Source organism: Coregonus clupeaformis, chromosome 18, assembly GCF_020615455.1.
Source record: "Coregonus clupeaformis isolate EN_2021a chromosome 18, ASM2061545v1, whole genome shotgun sequence".
Taxonomy (NCBI): domain Eukaryota; kingdom Metazoa; phylum Chordata; class Actinopteri; order Salmoniformes; family Salmonidae; genus Coregonus; species Coregonus clupeaformis.
The window spans coordinates 17,898,736-17,919,185 of record NC_059209.1 but is presented as its reverse complement, the minus strand read 5'-3'; the positions used below and the strand labels follow the sequence as shown (position 1 = coordinate 17,919,185).

Sequence of the window (20,450 nt, the reverse complement as noted above, 5' to 3'; positions counted from 1 at the left end):
CGCTGGGCCAATTGTGCGCCGCCCATGAGTCTCCCGGTCACGGCCGGCTGCGACAGAGCCTGGATTCGAACCAGGATCTCTAGTGGCACAGTTAGCACTGCGATGCAGTGCCTTAGACCACTGCGCCACTCAGGAGACAAGTAGTGGTATGTGCTAATTGTAGGGGTGCCCATGGGGCTGGGGATCAGAAATGTCCTGTGCGAGAGAGGCAGGTTGAGGTTTCCAGGGTAAGAGTAGTGAAGAAGTTGTCATATGCTGAGGCAGTGAAGAAAGTAGAGGAAGATGGGTCAAGGGGGAGGAGTGGTGAGAGTAGTAGAGATGTACCAATGCAGAGGGATAGGCCAAGAAGTGATATATGTTTCAGTAAGACTGGATTTTTAGCATTTATAGCAATGGTTATTAATTGTACTGCAGGGATGGAACGTAAGTCGAAGAAAATTGAGGTTGTGGTGGCAGCTGCAGAGAGGTATTTGGGTGTGCGAGACTTTACATCAGAAGAGTTACAGGGTGTGTTAAGTGGTGATGTCCCATCCTTTCAGGTTGAGGGCATGAGGTAGGAATAAATAGATTTAAATAGTGGAGTAGGTTGGTGTTAATTTTATTTTATTTCTTTTTTCTTTTTTGTGAGTGTAGTGTTAGATGGTAGGGTATTTCTTTATTTTATTTTTATTTTTCAAGCAAAATATAAGGCAGTTGTACTCCAGTCTAGTAGGTGGCGGTAATGCAACATATTGGATGCCAACCGCCGTTAAACCCAATCGAAGAAGAAGAAGAAGAAGAGAAGAAGAAGACGAAGAAGAAGAAGGATGTGTTTTGTAATAGCATCCGGGTGAATTAGTGGTCACAGAGAATTCAAGATGGCGACGCACATGTTGCAGTGTAGAACTTGGGGCCGTGTTCAGAGGTAATATTCACACCTTAGTATTTGCACAAGCTAAAAGACCGAAATATTGTATCTTCACGTTTATCTTAAAGCATTTGCACTGACTTTACTGCAATATGTATTTTCGTGATCAGCTAGCTGGCCAACCATAGCCATGCTAGCTATCTGTCAAACTAGCTATTACGCAAGCTAGCCAGCCGTGTAACTAAGATATATATTTTTTATCTGTAGTCAGCTCCAACCGAAAAGCATTGTTGACAGTAACGTTAGCGTTATATGCATGCCAGCGTAGTCGTGATTTCCTCTCTAGCTAGCTAACTACTGTTAGGTAGCTAGCTAACGTTAGTTAGGTAGCTAACGTACATTGTCACTGGCAACTTGGATTAATTCTGGACAAACACACTTTGGCATCATCAATAGTTAGCATATGGTACTACCTAGCCCATTTTTATAAGCTAACTACTACCTTTAGCGTCTATTGACGATAGTATCTTCTGGCCGGGGAAGTTTTGTTAAAGGTGTATTATGTTGAAATTGCTCGGCCATTTCCTGATTGCAAAAATAGTTCGCCTATTTTCAGTTAATCTAACAAAACAATCAAGTATAATGTAGAGAGTCATTGCACCATCTAAACCACATTTTTTTTTTTCATAAGCAAAAATATTGTGTTTGAAGCTGGTGTACAAAACCGAAAGTAAACGATTCAAAACGAAACGTAAGAACAGAAAGCATAGAAATATTACACACAAAACACATCTGCCGCTTCTTAGACTTGCTTTCAATGAGAATTACATTTGTATGTGAATTTGGTCGGGTAGCCCAAAAAGTTACATATTGCAGCTTTAAGAGCTCAGATGCTGCTTCTGAACGTTAAAACGAATCGCTTGCTGTATTTTATTTTTTTATTTAACCAGGTAAGCCAGTTGAGAACAAGTTCTCATTTACAACTGTGACCTGGCCAAGATAAAGCAAAGCAGTGCGATTAAAAACAACAACAGAGTTACATATGGGGTAAACAAAACAGTCCAAAATACAAACAGAAAATATATATACAGTGTGTGCGAATGTAGTAAGTTATGGCGGTAAGGCAATAAATAGGCCATAGTGCAAAATAGTTACAATTTCGTATTAACACTGGAATGATGGATGTGCAAAAGATGATGTACAAATAGAGATACTGGGGTGCAAATTAGCAAAATAAATAACAATATGGGGATGAGGTAGTTGGGTGGGCTAATTTCAGAATGGCTGTGTACAGGTGCAGTGATCGGTAAGCTGCTCTGACAACTGACACTTAAATTTAGTGAGGGAGATAAGTGTCTCCAGCTTCAGAGATTTTTGCAGTTCGTTCCAGTCATTGGCAGCAGAGAACTAGAAGGAATGGCGGCCAAAGGAGGTGTTGACTTTGGGGATGACCAGTGAGAGATACCTGCTGGAGCGCAGACTACGGGTGGGTGTTGCAATGGTGACCAGTGAGCTAAGGTAAGACGGGGATTTGCCTAGCAGTGATTTATAGATGAACTGGAGCCAGTGGGTTTGGCGACGAATATGTAGTGAGGGCCAGCCAACAAGAGCGTACAGGTCACAATGGTGGGTAGTATATGGGGCTTTGGTGACGAAACGGATGGCACTGTGATAGACTACATCCAATTTGCTGAGTAGAGTGTTGGAGGCTATTTTATAAATAAATAATAAATTGGTCATTTAGCAGACGCTCTTATCCAGAGCGACTTACAGGAGCAATTAAGGTTAAGTGCCTTGCTCAAGGGCACATCGACACATTTTTCACCTAGTCGGCTCGGGGATTAGAATCAGCGACCTTTCGGTTACTGGCACAACGCTCTTAACCACTAGGCTACCTGCTTGACATCGCCAAAGTCAAGGATCGGTAGGATAGTCAGTTTTACGAGGGCATGTTTGGCAGCATGAGTGAAGGAGGCTTTGTTGCGAAATAGGAAGCCTATTCTAGATCTAACTTTTGATTGGAGATGCTTAATGTGAGTCTGGAGTGAGTGTGAGTCTGGACACCTAGGTATTTGTAGTTGTCCACATACTCTAGGTCAGACCCGCCGAGAGTAGTGATTCTAGTCGTGTGGGCGGGTGCAAGCAGTGTTCGGTTGAAGAGCATTCATTTCGTTTTACCAGTGTTTAAGAGCAGTTGGAGACTACGGAAAGAGTGTTGTATGGCGTTGAAGCTCATTTGGAGGTTTGTTAACAGTGTCCAATGAAGGGCCAGATGTATACAAAATGGTGTCGTCCGCATAGAGGTGGATCCGAGCTTCACCAGCAGCAAGAGCAACATCATTGATATACACAGAGAATAGAGTCGGCCCGAGAATTGAACCCTGTGGCACCCCCATATAGACGGCCAGAGGTCCAGACAACAGGCCCTCCGATTTGACACATTGAACTCTATCTGAGAAGTAGTTGGTGAACCAGGCGAGGCAGTCATTAGAGAAACCAAGGCTATTTAGTCTGCCAATAAGAATGCGGTGGTTGACAGAGTCGAAAGCCTTGGCCAGGTCGATGAAGACGGCTGCGCAGTACTGTCTTTTATCGATCGCGGTTATAATATTGTTTAGGACCTTGAGCGTGGGGGGGGGGGGGCATGGGCAAGTTGCAGCGGAGGGTGCAGAGCTGGTGGCCGGGGTAGTGGTAGCCAGGTGGAAAGCATGGCCAGCCGTAGCAAAATGCTTGTTGAAATTCTCGATTATTGTAGATTTATCAGTGGTGACAGTGTTTCCTAGCCTCAGTGTAGTTGGGAGGAGGTGCTCTTATTTTCCATGGACTTTACAGTGTCCCAAAACTTTTTGGAGTTAGTGCTACAGGATGCAAATTTCTGTTTGAAAAAGCTAGCCTTTGCTTTCCTAGCTGATTGTGTATGTTGGTTCCTAACTGATTGTGTATATTGGTTCCTGACTTCCCTGAAAAGTTGCATATCGCGGGGGCTGTTCGATGCTAAGGCAGTACGCCACAGGATGTTTTTGTGCTGGTCAAGGGCAGTCAAGTCTGAGGAGAACCAGGGGCTATATCTGTTCTTAGTTCTGAATTTTTTGAATGGGGCATGCTTATTTAAGATAGAGAGGAAAGCACTTTTAAAGAACATCCAGGCATCCTCTACTGACGGAATGAGGTCAATATCCATCCAGGATACCCGGGCCAGGTCAATTAGAAAGGCCTGCTCGCTAAAGTGTTTTAGGGAGCGTTTGACAGTGATGAGAGGTGGTCGTTTGACTGCGGACCCATTACGGACGCAGGCAATAAGGCAGTGATCACTGAGATCCTTGTTGAAGATAGCGGAGGTGTATTTAGAGGGTAAATTTGTCAGGATGATATCTATGAGGGTGCCCATGTTTACAGATTTAGGGTTGTACCTGGTATGTTCGTTGATAAATTGTGTGAGATTGAGGGCATCTAGTTTAGATTGTAGGTTGGCCGGGGTGTTAAGCATATCCCAGTTCAGGTCACCAAGCAGTACGAACTCTGAGGATAGATGGGGGGGCAATCAGTTCACATATGGTGTCCAGGGCACAGCTCGGGGCTGAGGGGGTCTGTAGCAAGCGGCAACAGTGAGATACTTATTTCTGGAAAGGTGGATTTTTAGAAGTAGAAGCTCAAACTGTTTGGGCACAGACCTGGATAGTACAATAGAGCTCTGCAGGCTATCTCTACAGTAGATTGCAACCCCACCCCCTTTGGCAGTTCTATCGAGACGGAAAATGTTGTAGATGGGGATGGACATTTCAGAATTTTTGGTGGCCTTCCTAAGCCAGGATTCAGACACTGCAAGGCACGGCTTCGGATGTTAATGTGCAAGAAACCAATGCTTTTACGGTTACAGAAGTCAACAAATGATAACGCCTGGGGAGTAGGAGTGATACTGGGGGCTACAGGGCCTGGGTTAACCTCTACATCACCAGAGGAACAGAGGAGGAGTAGAATAAGGATACGGCTAGAGGCTTTAAGTACTGGTCTTCTAGTGCGTTGGGTACAGAGAAAAAAAGGGGCAGGTTTCCGGGCGTTGTAGAATAGATTCAGGGCATTATGTACAGAAAATGATATGGAAGGATATGAGTACAGTGGAGGTAAACCTAAGCGTTGGGTAACGATGAAAGAGATCGCATCACTGGAGGCACTGATTGAGTCGGTCTCCGCGTGTATGGGGGGTGGGACAAAGGAGCTATCTATGGCAGGTTGAGCTGGGCTGGGGTATCTACAGTGAAATAGTACAATAAGAAATAACCGAAACAGCAATAAGCAAGGCATATTGACATGGGAGAGAGGCATAAGTTAATGGCGACAAAGTTTGGGCTGAGGCTAAACGTAAACAGGATGCGGTACCGTATAAAGGAACAGTCCAGCAGGCATCAGCTGTATAGCTGAGTTATCATAAGGTCCGATGAACAGCAATAGGAGAGTTCGGAGGTAGTAGGGCTGCTATAGCACTGGCGAACAAGAGGCCACGGCTTGCGTGTGCTAGCAGGCCAGGGCTAGCAGATGGATCTTCGTGGTCGTCGTCGGCAGACCAGTCGTGTTGGATCGGCGGGGCTCCGTGTCAACACTAGGAGGTCCCGTCCGGTTGACGGAGAGGTAGATAGCCGGGAGAAGGGCCTGACTCGCGGCTAGCTCGAGGCTGATTAGCCAACAACAACGTCCATTTGATTGCAGCTATCTAGCTACGATGATCCGGTGTTAAAGGTCCAGTGAATCAGTGATTCCGGCAGAAAAACCGATAACGCGCTATGCAGACTGGCCGATAATAGTCCAGGCTAGAGCTGGCTGGTAGGTAGTGCAGGTCACGGACAATGGTGAGAAACCGCTAGCCGTGGCTAATGGCAAGTAGCTAGTTAGCTGGCTACACCCGTCCGGTAGACAGAGCGGTAGATAGCCGGGATATGGGCCTTGCTCAAAGGCTAGCTCAAGGCTAACTGGTGCTTGCTTCAGGGGCAGTGGTGATTAGCCAAACAGCAACATCCAATTCGGTTGCGGCTAGCTAGTTGCGATCCGGTGTTAGTGTCCAGTGATTCAGTTATTCCGGCAGAAAATCCGATGTTCTGGGTGAAAACCGCTAACGGTGGCTAATAGCAAGTAGCTAGTTAGCTGGCTAGCTGGTATCAACTGGAGATTCTAGATAAAAGTCAATAATAGAATCCGTTCCACATTGAGTGAGGCGGGTTGCAGGAAAGTATATTTTGTAGAAGGGTGAAAAGTGTGATAGGGAAATATGTATGAAAAATACAAAAAAACGGGCTATTTACAGACACACAACAAAGAACACGACCGCACTGCTATGGTTTTGGAAACCTAAGGAATGTCAGATGAAATAATTTTCAAAAAAAAGGTTAAATTACTATATATCTTTATAGGGTTAGGGTTCCCACACAAACATATTTTCATGTTTATGGAAAATAGACTGAAGAGAGGCATACCTATGCTAATTAGCTATCTGAGTCTCCGAACATCTCAACTCTACGATGGAGTTGAGGGGAGACTAGTGTGGGCTGACTGGAGCTCTGACATCACATAAAGTGAAGTTATCAAAAACTGGTAGGTGCATATTGAAGATATTGGAAGAACTGTCCACATTTACTTTTCGTCAGCCAACAAGATGAGTAGGTCTAACGAACAGCAAAAGCACTAGCCTATTTCAATCTACTATCCCCCATAGTAAAAAAAAGTTGACCTATTATATTCTGTGCGAGAAATAAATATTCCAAACATAGTTTGGGACAGTTGTGGGATGTGATAGATCCCAAGTTAATACAACCACTTGCATCAAAAACCTTTTTTACGCAATAAGGCTGATGCAACATATCAGAACGTTTAGCTTAAAATGTTGATAAACTATTACGCTATTTCTTCACACTATAAGCGCAGCAATGTGCATATGGCAGTAGGCTATAAGCACGAATGTTCCATTAGTGGAAAACACCATTATCAAAAGTGACCACAAATCCGATTATGCATGTAATGCTTTTATTATAAAGGTGCATTTTTATGGTGAAAATTATCTTCCCCAAACTTGAAACTCTACACCCCTTGTAAAGCAGATTAATGTGCTTAATTTTAAGAAGTTATTTGACCACTTTAGTTGTGATACAAACCTTATCAAAACATATAGGCCTATGGGCTAGGTTACATGAGGTGTTCGACTATGATTATTTTTTAAACAAGGAATTGTTTCTTGCCTTAAACTGGGCATCATTCACAAGTGATAATATATAATTCACAAGTGATGAGCTAATATTGTCGCCCATCAGGCTGTTCTTGATTTAATCTTGTCATTACATATACTAAATAATATGTGTGGAATTCGTTTTGATTTAGATTGGACCATTATCATGCACCTGTCTCGAAACAGGGGCAGGGGAAAAATACAGTTGAAGTCGGAAGTTTACATACACTTAATTAAAACTTGTTTTTCAACCACTCCACAAATTTCTTGTAAACAAACTATAGTTTTGACAATTCGGTTAGGTCATCTACTTTGTGCATGACACAAGTAATTTTTCCAACAATTGTTTAGACAGATTATTTCACTTATAATTCACTGTGTCTTTAACAAGTCACTTTAATAATGTTTACAAATCTTGCACTATTCATCTCATATGTACAGTGGGGGAAAAAAGTATTTAGTCAGCCACCAATTGTGCAAGTTCTCCCACTTAAAAAGATGAGAGGCCTGTAATTTTCATCATAGGTACACGTCAACTATGACAGACAAAATGAGGGAAATAAATCCAGAAAATCACATTGTAGGATTTTTAATGAATTTATTTGCAAATTATGGTGGAAAATAACTATTTGGTCAATAACAAAAGTTTCTCAATACTTTGTTATATACCCTTTGTTGGCAATGACACAGGTCAAACGTTTTCTGTAAGTCTTCACAAGGTTTTCACACACTGTTGCTGGTATTTTGGCCCATTCCTCCATGCAGATCTCCTCTAGAGCAGTGATGTTTTGGGGCTGTCGCTGGGCAACACGGACTTTCAACTCCCTCCAAAGATTTTCTATGGGGTTGAGATCTGGAGACTGGCTAGGCCACTCCAGGACCTTGAAATGCTTCTTACGAAGCCACTCCTTCGTTGCCCGGGCGGTGTGTTTGGGATCATTGTCATGCTGAAAGACCCAGCCATGTTTCATCTTCAATGCCCTTGCTGATGGAAGGAGGTTTTCACTCAAAATCTCACGATACATGGCCCCATTCATTCTTTCCTTTACACGGATCAGTCGTCCTGGTCCCTTTGCAGAAAAACAGCCCCAAAGCATGATGTTTCCACCCCCATGCTTCACAGTAGGTATGGTGTTCTTTGGATGCAACTCAGCATTCTTTGTCCTCCAAACACGACGAGTTGAGTTTTTACCAAAAAGTTATATTTTGGTTTCATCTGACCATATGACATTCTCCCAATCCTCTTCTGGATCATCCAAATGCACTCTAGCAAACTTCAGACGGGCCTGGACATGTACTGGCTTAAGCAGGGGGGACACGTCTGGCACTGCAGGATTTGAGTCCCTGGCGGCGTAGTGTGTTACTGATGGTAGGCTTTGTTACTTTGGTCCCAGCTCTCTGCAGGTCATTCACTTGGTCCCCCCGTGTGGTTCTGGGATTTTTGCTCACCGTTCTTGTGATCATTTTGACCCCATGGGGTGAGATCTTGCGTGGAGCCCCAGATCGAGGGAGATTATCAGTTGTCTTGTATGTGTTCCATTTCCTAATAATTGCTCCCACAGTTGATTTCTTCAAACCAAGCTGCTTACCTATTGCAGATTCAGTCTTCCCAGCCTGGTGCAGGTCTACAATTTTGTTTCTGGTGTCCTTTGACAGCTCTTTGGTCTTGGCCATAGTGGAGTTTGGAGTGTGACTGTTTGAGGTTGTGGACAGGTGTCTTTTTATACTGATAACAAGTTCAGACAGGTGCCTTTAATACAGGTAACGAGTGGAGGACAGAGGAGCCTCTTAAAGAAGAAGTTACAGGTCTGTGAGAGCCAGAAATCTTGCTTGTTTGTAGGTGACCAAATACTTATTTTCTACCATAATTTGCAAATAAATTCATTAAAAATCCTACAATGTGATTTTCTGGATTTTTTTTCCTCAATTTGTCTGTCATAGTTGACGTGTACCTATGATGAAAATTACAGGCCTGTCTCATCTTTTTAAGTGGGAGAACTTGCACAATTGGTGGCTGACTTAATACTTTTTTCCCCCACTGTATATACTGCGTTCTATTCTATAATATTCTACTGTATCCTACTCTATGCGGCTCTGTCATTGCTTGTCCATATATGTATATTTTCTTAAATTCCATTCCTTACTAGTTTTGTGTGTATTGGGTATATGTTGTGAAATTGTTAGATATTACTTGTTAGATATTACTGCACTGTCGGAGCTAGAAGTACAAGCATTTCGCTACACCCGCTATAACATCTGCTAAACATTCGTATCACAATTCCAGTGGGTCAGAAGTTTACATACACTAAGTTGACTGTGCTTGGAAAATTCCAGAAAATGATGTAATGGCTTTAGAAGCTTCTGATAGGCTAATTGACATCATTGAGTCAATTGGAGGTGTACCTGTGGATGTATTTCAAGGCCTACCTTCAAACTCAGTGCCTCTTTGCTTGACATCATGGGAAAATCAAAAGAAAACAGCCAAGACCTCAAAAAATGGTAGACCTCCACAAGTCTGGTTCATCCTTGTGAGCAATTTCCAAACGCCTGAAGGTACCACATTCATCTGTACAAACAATAGTACGCAAGTATAAACACCATGGGACCACGCAGCTGTCATACCACTCAGGAAGGAGACGTGTTCTGTCTCCTAGAGATGAACGTACTTTGGTGCGAAAAGTGCAAATCAATCCCAGAACAACAGCAAAGGACCTTGTGAAGATGCTGGAGGAAACAGGTACAAAAGCATCTATATCCACAGTAAAACGAGTCCTATATCGGCCGCTCAGTAAGGAAGAAGCCACTGCTTCATGAGGAAGGGAAATTATGTGGAGATATTGAAGCAACATCTCAAGACATCAGTCAGGAAGTTAAAGCTTGGTTGCAAATGGGTCTTCCAAATGGACAATGACCCCAAGCATACTTCCAAAGTTGTGGCAAAATGGCTTAAGGACAACAAAGTCAAGGTATTGGAGTGGCCATCACAAGCCCTGACCTCAATCCTATAGAAAATGTGTGGGCAGAACTGAAAAAACGTGTGCGAGCAAGGAGGCCTACAAACCTGACTCCGTTACACCAGCTCTGTAGGGGGAATGGGCCAAAATTCACCCAACTTATTGTGGGACGCTTGTTGAAGGCTACCTGAAATGTTTGACCCAAGTTAAACAATTTAAAGGCAATGCTACCAAATACTAATTGAGTGTATGTAAACTTCTGACCCACTGGGAATGTGATGAAAGAAATAAAAGCTGAAATAAATAATTCTCTCTACTATTATTCTGACATTTCACATTCTTAAAGTAAACTGACCTAAGACAGGGAATTTTTACAAGGATTAAATGTCAGGAATTGTGAAACTGCGTTTAAATGTATTTGGCTAAGGTGTGAGTAAACTTCCGACTTCAAATGTACACTACCGGTCAAAAGTTTTAGAACACCTACTCATTCCAGGGTTTTTCTTTATTTTTACTATTTTCTGTGTTGTAGAATAATAGTGAAGACATTTAAAACTATAACTATACATTGTGCAAAGCTGTCATCAAAGCAAAGGGTGGCTATTTGAAGAATATAAAATATATTTTGAATTGTTTAATACTTTTTGGTTACTACATGATTCCATATGTTATTTCATAGTTTTGATGTCTTCACCATTATTCAACAATGTAGAAAATAGTAAAAATAAAGAAAAACCCTTGAATGAGTGGGTGTTCTAAAACTTTTGACCGGTAGTGTGCATGTCATCTCTGCAGTTAAATAGCGAATGTAGGACGCGTTTGTTGTGGTTCATTTTCATGCCAGCTAGGTAGACTATACTTCTGTTGTAAAGATAAGCAATGTGCTTAATATTAGGAAAGTTGAGAAATAAATATAGTAGGCCTAGCCTATAGAAAGCTAATGGGATCCTCCTCTTTTTAATAGAGGCCATCATTATGTTTTCTTGCGCAATGTCATAGCCTATAGAAACGTTGTGCAACATGAGCTCACGGGCTCTCATGAAGTGTTTGATTAGATTTGCGTTGTCAGTGATTAGAGGGACAATAGAGTGCTGAGTACCAGGCAGTTAGCAAGTTTGGTAGGCTGCTAATGACCGTCAGCAGCATCAGAGCTTGGAGAAGCCTAATTACCGTGACTAAACGGTCACGTGGAATTTGACTGCCTTTATGACTCGTGACCGCTGGTGTGGTGGTAATACGGTCACCGCAACAGCCCTAGGCAGGAGGTCCTGTATAAACACAAACTCACTTCCTTGACAACTTCCTTCACAACAGCTTTGCGCTGCTCTGCAAAGCACAAGAAGTATGAATGCCTTGACTTCTGCAGAGGCCGTTTCACTGTAACTGCTGCACGGCCAATGCAGACATCGGATTGACCATGCAGCATCTTTAAGATACAACTGGTCCACGGACCCCAAACCGATCCAAATGTAGCATGCATCGGTCAGATAATCCATTCGAATTTTACGAATAGCAGATCTACTAAAACATTTTGCTCATTACTTTCTTTCTACCTTCCGAAAATACCTGATATTTTGTGGCACCTTCAGTGTCGACCTAAGCATGTAACTGTGTTGACATTTGTTTTGCATGCCGAACAAGAACAACCCCAGGTAATATAATTATCCTAGTCAAACTGCGCCCAGTTTTGCACACTGCACAGATTCAGGCGCTGACCAACACAAGGTAGGCAGCCATGTTCCTGATCTTGAACATCTGCGTGGCAACTTCAGCATTCAAATGCTAAAATGGTTGCGTGCTATTAGGTTGTCACTCAAGGAAAAAAGCCTATGTAATTTGCTAGGTTGTTATCTATGCGCTGTTGAAAGTTGTTTTACCGGAATAAAAGTAAGCTACCGGAGACAACTCATCTAGCTATAGGCTACCTGCTGAACTGGGCATATAATAGATTTTATTTAGATCGTTCGGATTCGCCATCAGCAATAGTTTTGCTTTAAACAATCAGTGTATATGGTCATTTTTAGATATTCTGGGTAAAGTTGATAATTTCATAATGACGACAGCACACTGCATGGCCAAAGCAGGAGAAAATAAGCTCACTAAACTTCCAAATGGTCAACCATTCGATTTTGAGGTGGGGTAAAATCCAAAGTTGTGCTATATATTCACTGGTGATGTCATAGCTAATTTGTAAACTATATAAATAAGTGGGGGGACAATAAACATTGGCTCATTCACACACACATTACATACACCATAGATATACAGTGCCTTCGGAAAGTATTCAGAACCTTTTGACTTTTTCCACATTCTGTTACGTTACAGCCTTATTCTAAAATCTACACACTACCCCATAATGAGAAAGCAAAAACAGGTTTTTAGAAATGTTTGCTCATTTATTAAAAATAAACTGAAATCACATTTACATAAGTATTTAGACCCTTTACTCAGTACTTTGTTGAAGCACCTTTGGCAGCGATTACAGCCTAGAGTCTTCTTGGGTATGACGCTACAAGCTTGGCACACCTGTATATGGGGAGTTTCTCCCATTCTTCTCTGCAGATCCTCTCAAGCTCTGTCAGGTTGGATGGGGAGCGTTGCTGCACAGCTATTTTCAGGTCTCTCCAGAGATGTTCGATCAGGTTCATGTCCGGGCTCTGGCAGGGCCACTCAAGGACATTCAGAGACTTGTCCCGAAGCCACTCCTGTGTTGTCTTGATTGTGTGCTTAGGGTCGTTGTCCTGTTGGAAGGTGAACCTTCACCCCAGTCTGAGGTCCTGAGCACTCTGGAGCAGGTTTTCATCAAGGATCTCTCTCTACTTTGCTCCGTTCAGTCTCCCAGTCCCTGCCGCTGAAAAACATCCCCACAGCATAATGCTGCCACCACCATGCTTCACCATAGGGATGGTGCCAGGTTTCCTCCAGACGTGATGCTTGACATTCAGGCCAAGGAGTTCAATCTTGGTGTCATCAGACCAGATAATCTTGTTTCTCATGGTCTGAGAGTCTTTGGGTGCCTTTTGGCAAACTCCAAGCGGGCTGTCGTGCCATTTACTGAGGAGTGGCTTCCGTCTGGCCACTACCATAAAGGCCTGATTTGGTGGAGTGCTGCAGAGATGGTTGTCCTTCTGGAAGGTTCTCCCATCTCCACAGAGGAACTCTGGAGCTCTGTCAGAGTGACCATCGGGTTCTTGATCACCTCCCTGACCAAGGCCCTTCTCCCCCGATTGCTCAGTTTGGCTGGGCGGCCAGCTCTAGGAAGAGTCTTGGTGGTTCCAAACTTCGTCCATTTAAGAATGATGGAGGCCACTGTTTTCTTTGGGACCTTCAATGCTGTCTCGGAGCTCTACAGACAATTTCTTTGACCTCATGGCTTGGTTTTTGCTCTAACATGTACTGTCAACTGTGTGACCTTATAGACAGGTGTGTGCCTTTCCAAATCATGTCCAATCAATTGAATTTACCACAGGTGGACTCCAAGTTGTAGAAACATCTCAAGCATGGTCAATCGAAACAGGATGCACCTGAGCTCAATTTCGAGTCTCATAGCAAAGGGTGAATACTTATGTAAATTGTATTTTTTTATGTGCAGAAATGTCTTACCTTTTTTCGCTTTGTCATTATGAGGTATTGTGCGGAAACAGAACAGCTTGGGTGGCTGGAGTTTTTATAGATTTTCAGGGCCTTCCTTTCACACCCTTACTGTAACAAATGTTAGATAATCGCATCGAACCGAATCTCATTGATTCGTTCTCTAATCAAACTGAATCGCACCGAATCGTTTCAAACTAAAATGCATCATTCCTGTTTTGTATCAGAACACATGTATCTGAATACGTATTGAGTCATCTTTAAAGGGAAAGATGCACATCCCTAGCATTTACACATGACATTGTCCTGTCTGCTACAACTGTGTTAAAACCTGTTAGTACAGTGTATATTTTGCATATGTGATATGAAATTAGAGGGCTTTATGTTTCTAGAACTGTACAGCAATTGAGAATCAATTTGTGTTTACAGATGGAGTATCTGGCTGTTTTGGCTACCAGAGCCAGTCTACCTCTGAAAATAGCGTAAGGTCCTTGGACCTTAAGGAGTAACGCTAATGTTAGGCTCCTTAAGAGTACATCTTGGTCTAGGTGCTACCTAGGATGTGTGGGAAGGTGAATCTGGTACTTAGTTGTGACTTCAGTTCTCCTGAATGTCAAGACGTACTGTTGTTGATTGCCGCAATCCATAAACTAACCTAAACCTTGCCTCTTTCGAATCTGAGTGTGACATTTATTTTCTCACTAGTCTCTAACATATATGGTCTAAAATGACAAACTGGCTCTTTACAAGTCAGAATGTTAAATAAACCTAATTTGAACTTGTCTGCTGACTTGTCTGCTGATTTTCATCCTTATTCGGGTGGAAATGTGAGATGAAATATCCACAGGAAAGTAATATTAACTGACTTAGCCACACACAGATATCAGCGTTTTATCACGATTTGTCTGCTCATCAACTAAAGCTGGCCATACATCACACGATTTTAAACTGCGATTTTGCGACTACTTGGGATCCACAACACATTTCTGGGATCGTTGTAGGCTCTGACCAAGACGTCTTAGATCGCATAATTAAAATTACATTATTAAAAAAATAATGTAAGCGGGTGAAAGAAGTGCCATTTATGGGTCTTTCGCTCTCCCGATCCACATCTTAGGTCCAGATAACATGCCAGACATGCCAGACATTTTGGTTCGTATCTTTTCTCCAATGCGATTTAGTGCAACTTGTCCTCTGTTGCTTGGCTTCAACCACAGAGAAGGGGTAATGATGACACGTCTTAAAGCCACAGGCACCACGACACATCTGGACATTTTAGGACAGGGATGGGTCTAGACAGGTCGCAAAATGAGCAAACTTGTGTAATGTGAGCACACCAGTCGCATACTTCAGGATAACAAGATTATGCAGACAATTCACATAATGTTGGTGCTCCCAAGATGTGAAGATTTTTGTTTTCGTGTAATGTATGCCTAGCTTAAGGCACGTGCACAAGACGGAAGTACATGCACGTAACGCATGTATACTAACCAAAGTCTTGCAGGTGTTTACATGGTTTTGCGCATGTGTCAGGTTATAGTACCGATTATTCAAAAAAGTCGGGTTAATAAAATGTCTACCTAAATAAGGACCAACCGCACAGACAACCGGAAGACTAAGTTCAAATGTAATTTTATTCATCATTCTGGCTTGTAAGGAAACTTCCCATGTTTTTGCAGTCCTTTAATTCAGACTGGATTGCATAAATCTGGGATTACAGTCTGATTTATTAGGCAAATTTAAACCTTACGTCTTTGCATTTACAGGTACGGAATTGCAGTATATAGAAAGTACAGCAGTGGCAGCAGATATCCAAATATCTCACTCTCTGCACCATTACCAGGGATCCCTAAACCAGTGTTTGCGTCCGTTGATGGGCATGAACAATGCGAGACTAAAATCACTACATTGGAAAATGGCCTTAAAGTAGCATCTCAAAACAAGTTTGGTCAGTTCTGCACGGTTGGAAGTAAGTTCCTACAGTATTTGAATAGAACTGATCTTTCCTTATCATTCTATTTAAGTCTCCATTGCTGCATAATCAATATAGTATGACTGAATAATGATTTGCTTCTTCCCTCCTTCCAGTTTTAGTAAATTCAGGCTCCAGGCATGAGACAAAATACCCCAGTGGAATTGCACACTTTGTGGAGAAACTAGCCTTTTCTGTAAGTGTCATCTCTTGCACAAGGTGTCTCAAAGCAGATGTTCCACTGTTTTGCCTCAGTGTTGTCACTGTTGTAGCATAAGCAAATTGATGGCCATGTTTTTGTTTATGGGAAACGATGAAAGTACAATATGCATCTTCAGTCCACAGCCCAGTATGGCAGTAAAGATGAAATTCTTCTCACACTTGAAAAACATGGAGGGATCTGTGACTGCCAAACATCCAGGTATGAATCATTTCTTTGGCTTTAATGTCCAGGCACTGTATGTTTTCTCTCTGACTGATGGAAAGGTATACTAACAATCTAGTCATGGTACTCTTTATCCCTTTCAATGTTGTACTGCTTTAGAAGGGGATGAAACTCTTCAGTCAGTTTGTATGATGTTTTTATTCACAGAGACACCACCATGTATGCTGTCTCTGCCGAGGTGAAGGGACTGGACACGGTAGTCAGCCTGCTCTCTGATGCTGTATTGCAGCCACGCCTACTAGGTGAGTCAACACTGAGTGACGGATCTCATGTTTGAGGTCTCCTTCAATGATTTGGAGAAAATGTTGACTTCATTGAATTGTCTACAAAAGGAACAGACTAGTAAATGTTTTTGTTGGAGTATATTTTCTTCAGGGATTGCTCTGCTTTTGGTTACTAGATGAGGAGATCGAGATGACTAGGATGGCTGTGCGCTTTGAGCTGGAGGATCTGAACATGAGGCCTGACCCTGAACCTTTACTGACGGAGATGATCCACGCAGTGAGTCATACTATTGATTGATTGATTGATTGATACACTCAGAAATTACAACACTCTTGAGCTGCATGAAGTCTTGCACTGTTACTGATTTACTTTGGCCCCACCTCTGCAGTGAGCCTAGATCATCAATTGTGCCATTTGTGGACAAATGTGTATGACGATACATAACGTTTCACAACACTTACTCTGTGACTAGGCAGCATATCGGGGGAACACCGTTGGGTTGCCTCGCTTCTGTCCAGTAGACAACGTGGAGAAGATCGACAAGAAGCTGCTACACACGTACCTGCGGAGCTACTACTGCCCAGAGCGTATGGTGCTAGCCGGAGTGGGCATCGAACATGAACAACTGGTGGCCTGCGCCAGGAAATATCTGCTGGATGTGAAGCCAGTATGGGGAGCCAGTACGCCTACCAATGTCGACCTGTCTGTGGCACAGTACACTGGTGGAATCGTAAGGGTAAGAGCATCAAGATGTTTCCCTTTCATTGCTTACTTTTTCCTTTTCTTATATTTATTTAACTAAATCAGAATGTAAATCTCTGTTTTGATCCTCTCAGATGGATAAGGATATGTCAGATGTGAGCCTTGGCCCCACCCCCATTCCTGAGCTCACCCACATCATGATTGGCCTGGAGAGCTGCTCCTTCCTGGTGGGTGCTCACTGTGGTTGGTTGGTGTGGAGAATCTCCCATCCACTTGCTTGAACTGTTGCAGGCTCTATCTAGGTTATCCTGTGTCTGGATGTTAATATGCATGTTTTGTGATACAGGAGGAGGACTTTATCCCATTTGCCGTCCTCAACATGATGATGGGTGGAGGTGGGTCCTTCTCAGCGGGGGGTCCTGGGAAAGGCATGTTCACCCGGCTTTACCTGAACGTGCTCAACAGGTAAGCAGGACGCATCCTTCTAAATTCTAATTAAAGTAATTTCGATGGATTTCTTTATTTAAATTCATGTTTTTATACATTTTTTATTTTTCAGGCATCATTGGATGTACAATGCCACCTCATACCATCACAGTTATGAGGACAGCGGCCTGCTGTGTATCCATGCCAGTGCAGACCCCAGACAGGTAGGGAGAGGGGTTTCAGGAGAGGCAGGGCAGGACTTTACACTGTAGTTTAAAGAGCTAATACAAAGCTGCCATATGCTTGGAGAATAACATCTGTTAAAAATAAAACATTTTTGTTATGTCTTTTTTTAAATAATAAATAATTTGGTGGGTGTTTATATTTGTCAAATGTCACACATTTACAAGTGTGTATTAATACATGCACTCAGTGGCCAGTTTATAAGGTATACCCATCTAGTATTGTGTCGTACCCCCCTTTGCCTCCAGAACAGCATGAATTCTTCGGGCATGGAGACGTTGCTCAATTGGTATCAAGGGACCTAACGTGTGCCAGGAAAACATTCCCCACATCATTATACCACCGCCACCAGCCTGCGGCCATGGACTTACGCTACTTACGCCAAATCCTGACTGCCATCAGCATGACGCAACAGGAACTGGGTTTCGTAGGACTAGGCAATACTTTTAGACTCCTCAATTGTCCAGTGTTGGTGATCATGTGCCCACTGGAGCTGCTTCTTGTTTTTAGCTGATAGGAGTGGAACCTGGTGTAGTCGTCTGCTGCAATAGACAAGGACTGACGAGTTGTGCGTTCCGAGAAGCCGTTTTGTTCACCAATGTTGTACTGCGCCGTTATTTGCCTGTTGGTGGCCTGCCGCTTGCACGATTCTTGCCATTCTCATTCGACCTCTCATCAACGAGCTGTTTTCGCCCACAGGACTGCCGCTGACTGGATGTTTGTTTGTCGCACCATTCTCTGTAAACCCTAGACACTGTCGTGTGTGAAAAGCCCAGGAGGCTGGCCGTTTCATACCACGCTCAAAGTCTTAGGTCACTCGTTTTGCCCCGTCTAATGTTCAATTGAACAGTAACTGAATTCCTATGCTGGTCTGCCTGCTTTATATAGCAACCGCAGCCACGCGACTCACTGTTTGTAGGAGCGACCCATTTTTGTGAAAGGGGCCAGGGTCTGTCATTATCAACGGTGACCCTGGAGCAATTAGAGTTAAGTGCCTTTCTCAAGGGCACATCGACAGATTTTTCAGCTTGTCAGCTCGGGGATTCTAACTAGCAATCGTTCTGTTACTGGCCCAATGCTCTAACCTTTAGGCTATCTGCCGCCCCTGGATTTGACTTTGTATTATGTGTGTTCTCTGAAGTTGTGAAAGGGCTGCCATTCCAACATTGTTGATTACAACATCTTGCTTTGTCAAGGTTCGGGAAATGGTGGAGATTATAACCAGAGAGTTCATTCAGATGGCTGGGACAGCAGGAGAGGTAAGGCTTGCCATTAGCCTGGTGTGGGAAATTATCACACAAGCCATTTAAATTGACAAAGCTTTCTGAACATGGAACTCTCTTTGAACTTCCAAACTTTGCATCTCTCTTTCTGTGCTCAGATGGAATTGGCAAGAGCGAAGACGCAGCTCAAGTCCATGCTGATGATGAACCTGGAGTCGCGTCCGGTTATCTTTGAGGATGTCGGCCGACAGGTTCTAGCCACAGGGAAGAGGAAGCTGCCACATGAGCTGTGTGACCTCATCAGTGAGTAATAGTGCCCTGGGTCATAATAGTGGATATAAATATCAGCAAGCCCAGAATGAAACATTGGTGTCCAACAATCTGCAGGGAAATGACTAATCATAACTGTCATAGCATAAAGAACTACTGATCTGCCAACTTTTCACTCACTCCTCTTTCCAGGTAACATTACAGCAAGCGATATCAAGAGGGTCACAACCAAGATGCTGCGCAGCAAGCCAGCAGTAGCAGCGCTAGGAGACTTGACCGAGATGCCCTCCTATGAGCACATCCAAGCTGCCCTGTCCAGCAAGGACGGACGCCTGCCTCGCATGTACCGCCTCTTCCGATAGACCTCCCTACGTTTACCCAGACATCATTGTATATACTGGACACTGACCTATGCTAGTGTTCTCTCAATAGAGATGTGCTAAGCTCTGGGAGAGTACTGTTTGGATCTCCCAACTCTAAAAGAAAAGTGTTGAGTGAGGTGATTTTTAAAAACTAAATTTTACTTGGTGAGGATATACCCTGCTCTGTGCACCTGGAGCGTCTACATTTTCTTGCCAGAGGGAAGTTTTTAATTTCCTGTTCAGTAGCCCACCTGACCAATGTTGGCTGGGATGGTTTTCATGCTTTTGGGTTTAATTCCAAGTATGTGGGTGAATATGGCTCGAGTGTTGCATTGCTGGATCTGTAGAGGGTGACCTACAAATTACCTTCATGGTAAAAAGGAAAATAAAGGGTTGTGATTGTCTCTGTTTTCTAGCCTTCTGTAGGATAGCAAACAGGCCTGGGCCCGGTTTCCCTACAGCGATGGAACTTCGGCTTATGAGTGTTTTTAACGATACATCTTCGGCTGTTATAGGAAAGATGCAACATGCGTTTCCCAAAACACCACACCGAGAACGTTCACGAAGTGCATCGTTGGAGCATGTCAATATAGTGATAGGATCGAAAGAAAGGCAGCGCTGCTGAAGTTATCGGTGGTCACCTACCGATAAACATCTTGATTCTATGTTAAGCATAGATCTTCTGTTTATGAAGTGACGCGGAAGAGCAAAAAAGCATCTAAAGACTCACTTAGTTCTACGAGTGGTCTGAGGCAGTCGGTAAATAATGAGCATTTTCAAGTACAACTTTAGTATCAATGGTTTTGGGAAACTGCTCGGAGATTTAACGATGAACTTAGCCTTAAGATACTTTTGGAAAACCGGGCCCTGGACTGCACTTTATGTATGTTTGAATGTCCTACTTCACTGATGTTTATCACAGTTGACACAGATACGTCCTTAAATTTGACAAGACACTTTTATGACATTTCATAGGCTG

At 43.1% G+C, this 20,450-nt stretch overlaps 1 protein-coding gene across 1 annotated transcript; it reads left to right on the top strand.

Moving 5' to 3' along the window:
• The first annotated feature begins 818 nt into the window (after positions 1-818).
• Positions 819-19,875, top strand: LOC121551594 (mitochondrial-processing peptidase subunit alpha-like). Its single transcript, XM_041864300.2, has 13 exons — positions 819-904; positions 15,370-15,572; positions 15,692-15,771; positions 15,914-15,996; positions 16,168-16,262; positions 16,421-16,521; positions 16,718-16,981; positions 17,082-17,174; positions 17,294-17,412; positions 17,507-17,597; positions 18,813-18,875; positions 18,998-19,142; positions 19,302-19,875. The coding sequence occupies exons 1-13, from the start codon at positions 858-860 to the stop codon at positions 19,469-19,471; spliced, it is 1,554 nt and encodes a 517-aa protein (XP_041720234.1). The 5' UTR covers positions 819-857; the 3' UTR covers positions 19,472-19,875.
• The last annotated feature ends 575 nt before the right edge of the window (positions 19,876-20,450 follow it).

Bases quoted from the DNA above. Each gene is read 5' to 3' on its own strand.
- LOC121551594 (XM_041864300.2), top strand. From the start codon at position 858: ATGGCGACGCACATGTTGCAGTGTAGAACTTGGGGCCGTGTTCAGAG. The intron at 15,573-15,691 runs GTAAGTTCCTAC...CCCTCCTTCCAG, and splicing joins TCAGTTCTGCACGGTTGGAA to TTTTAGTAAATTCAGGCTCC. The intron at 15,772-15,913 runs GTAAGTGTCATC...ATGCATCTTCAG, and splicing joins TGGAGAAACTAGCCTTTTCT to TCCACAGCCCAGTATGGCAG.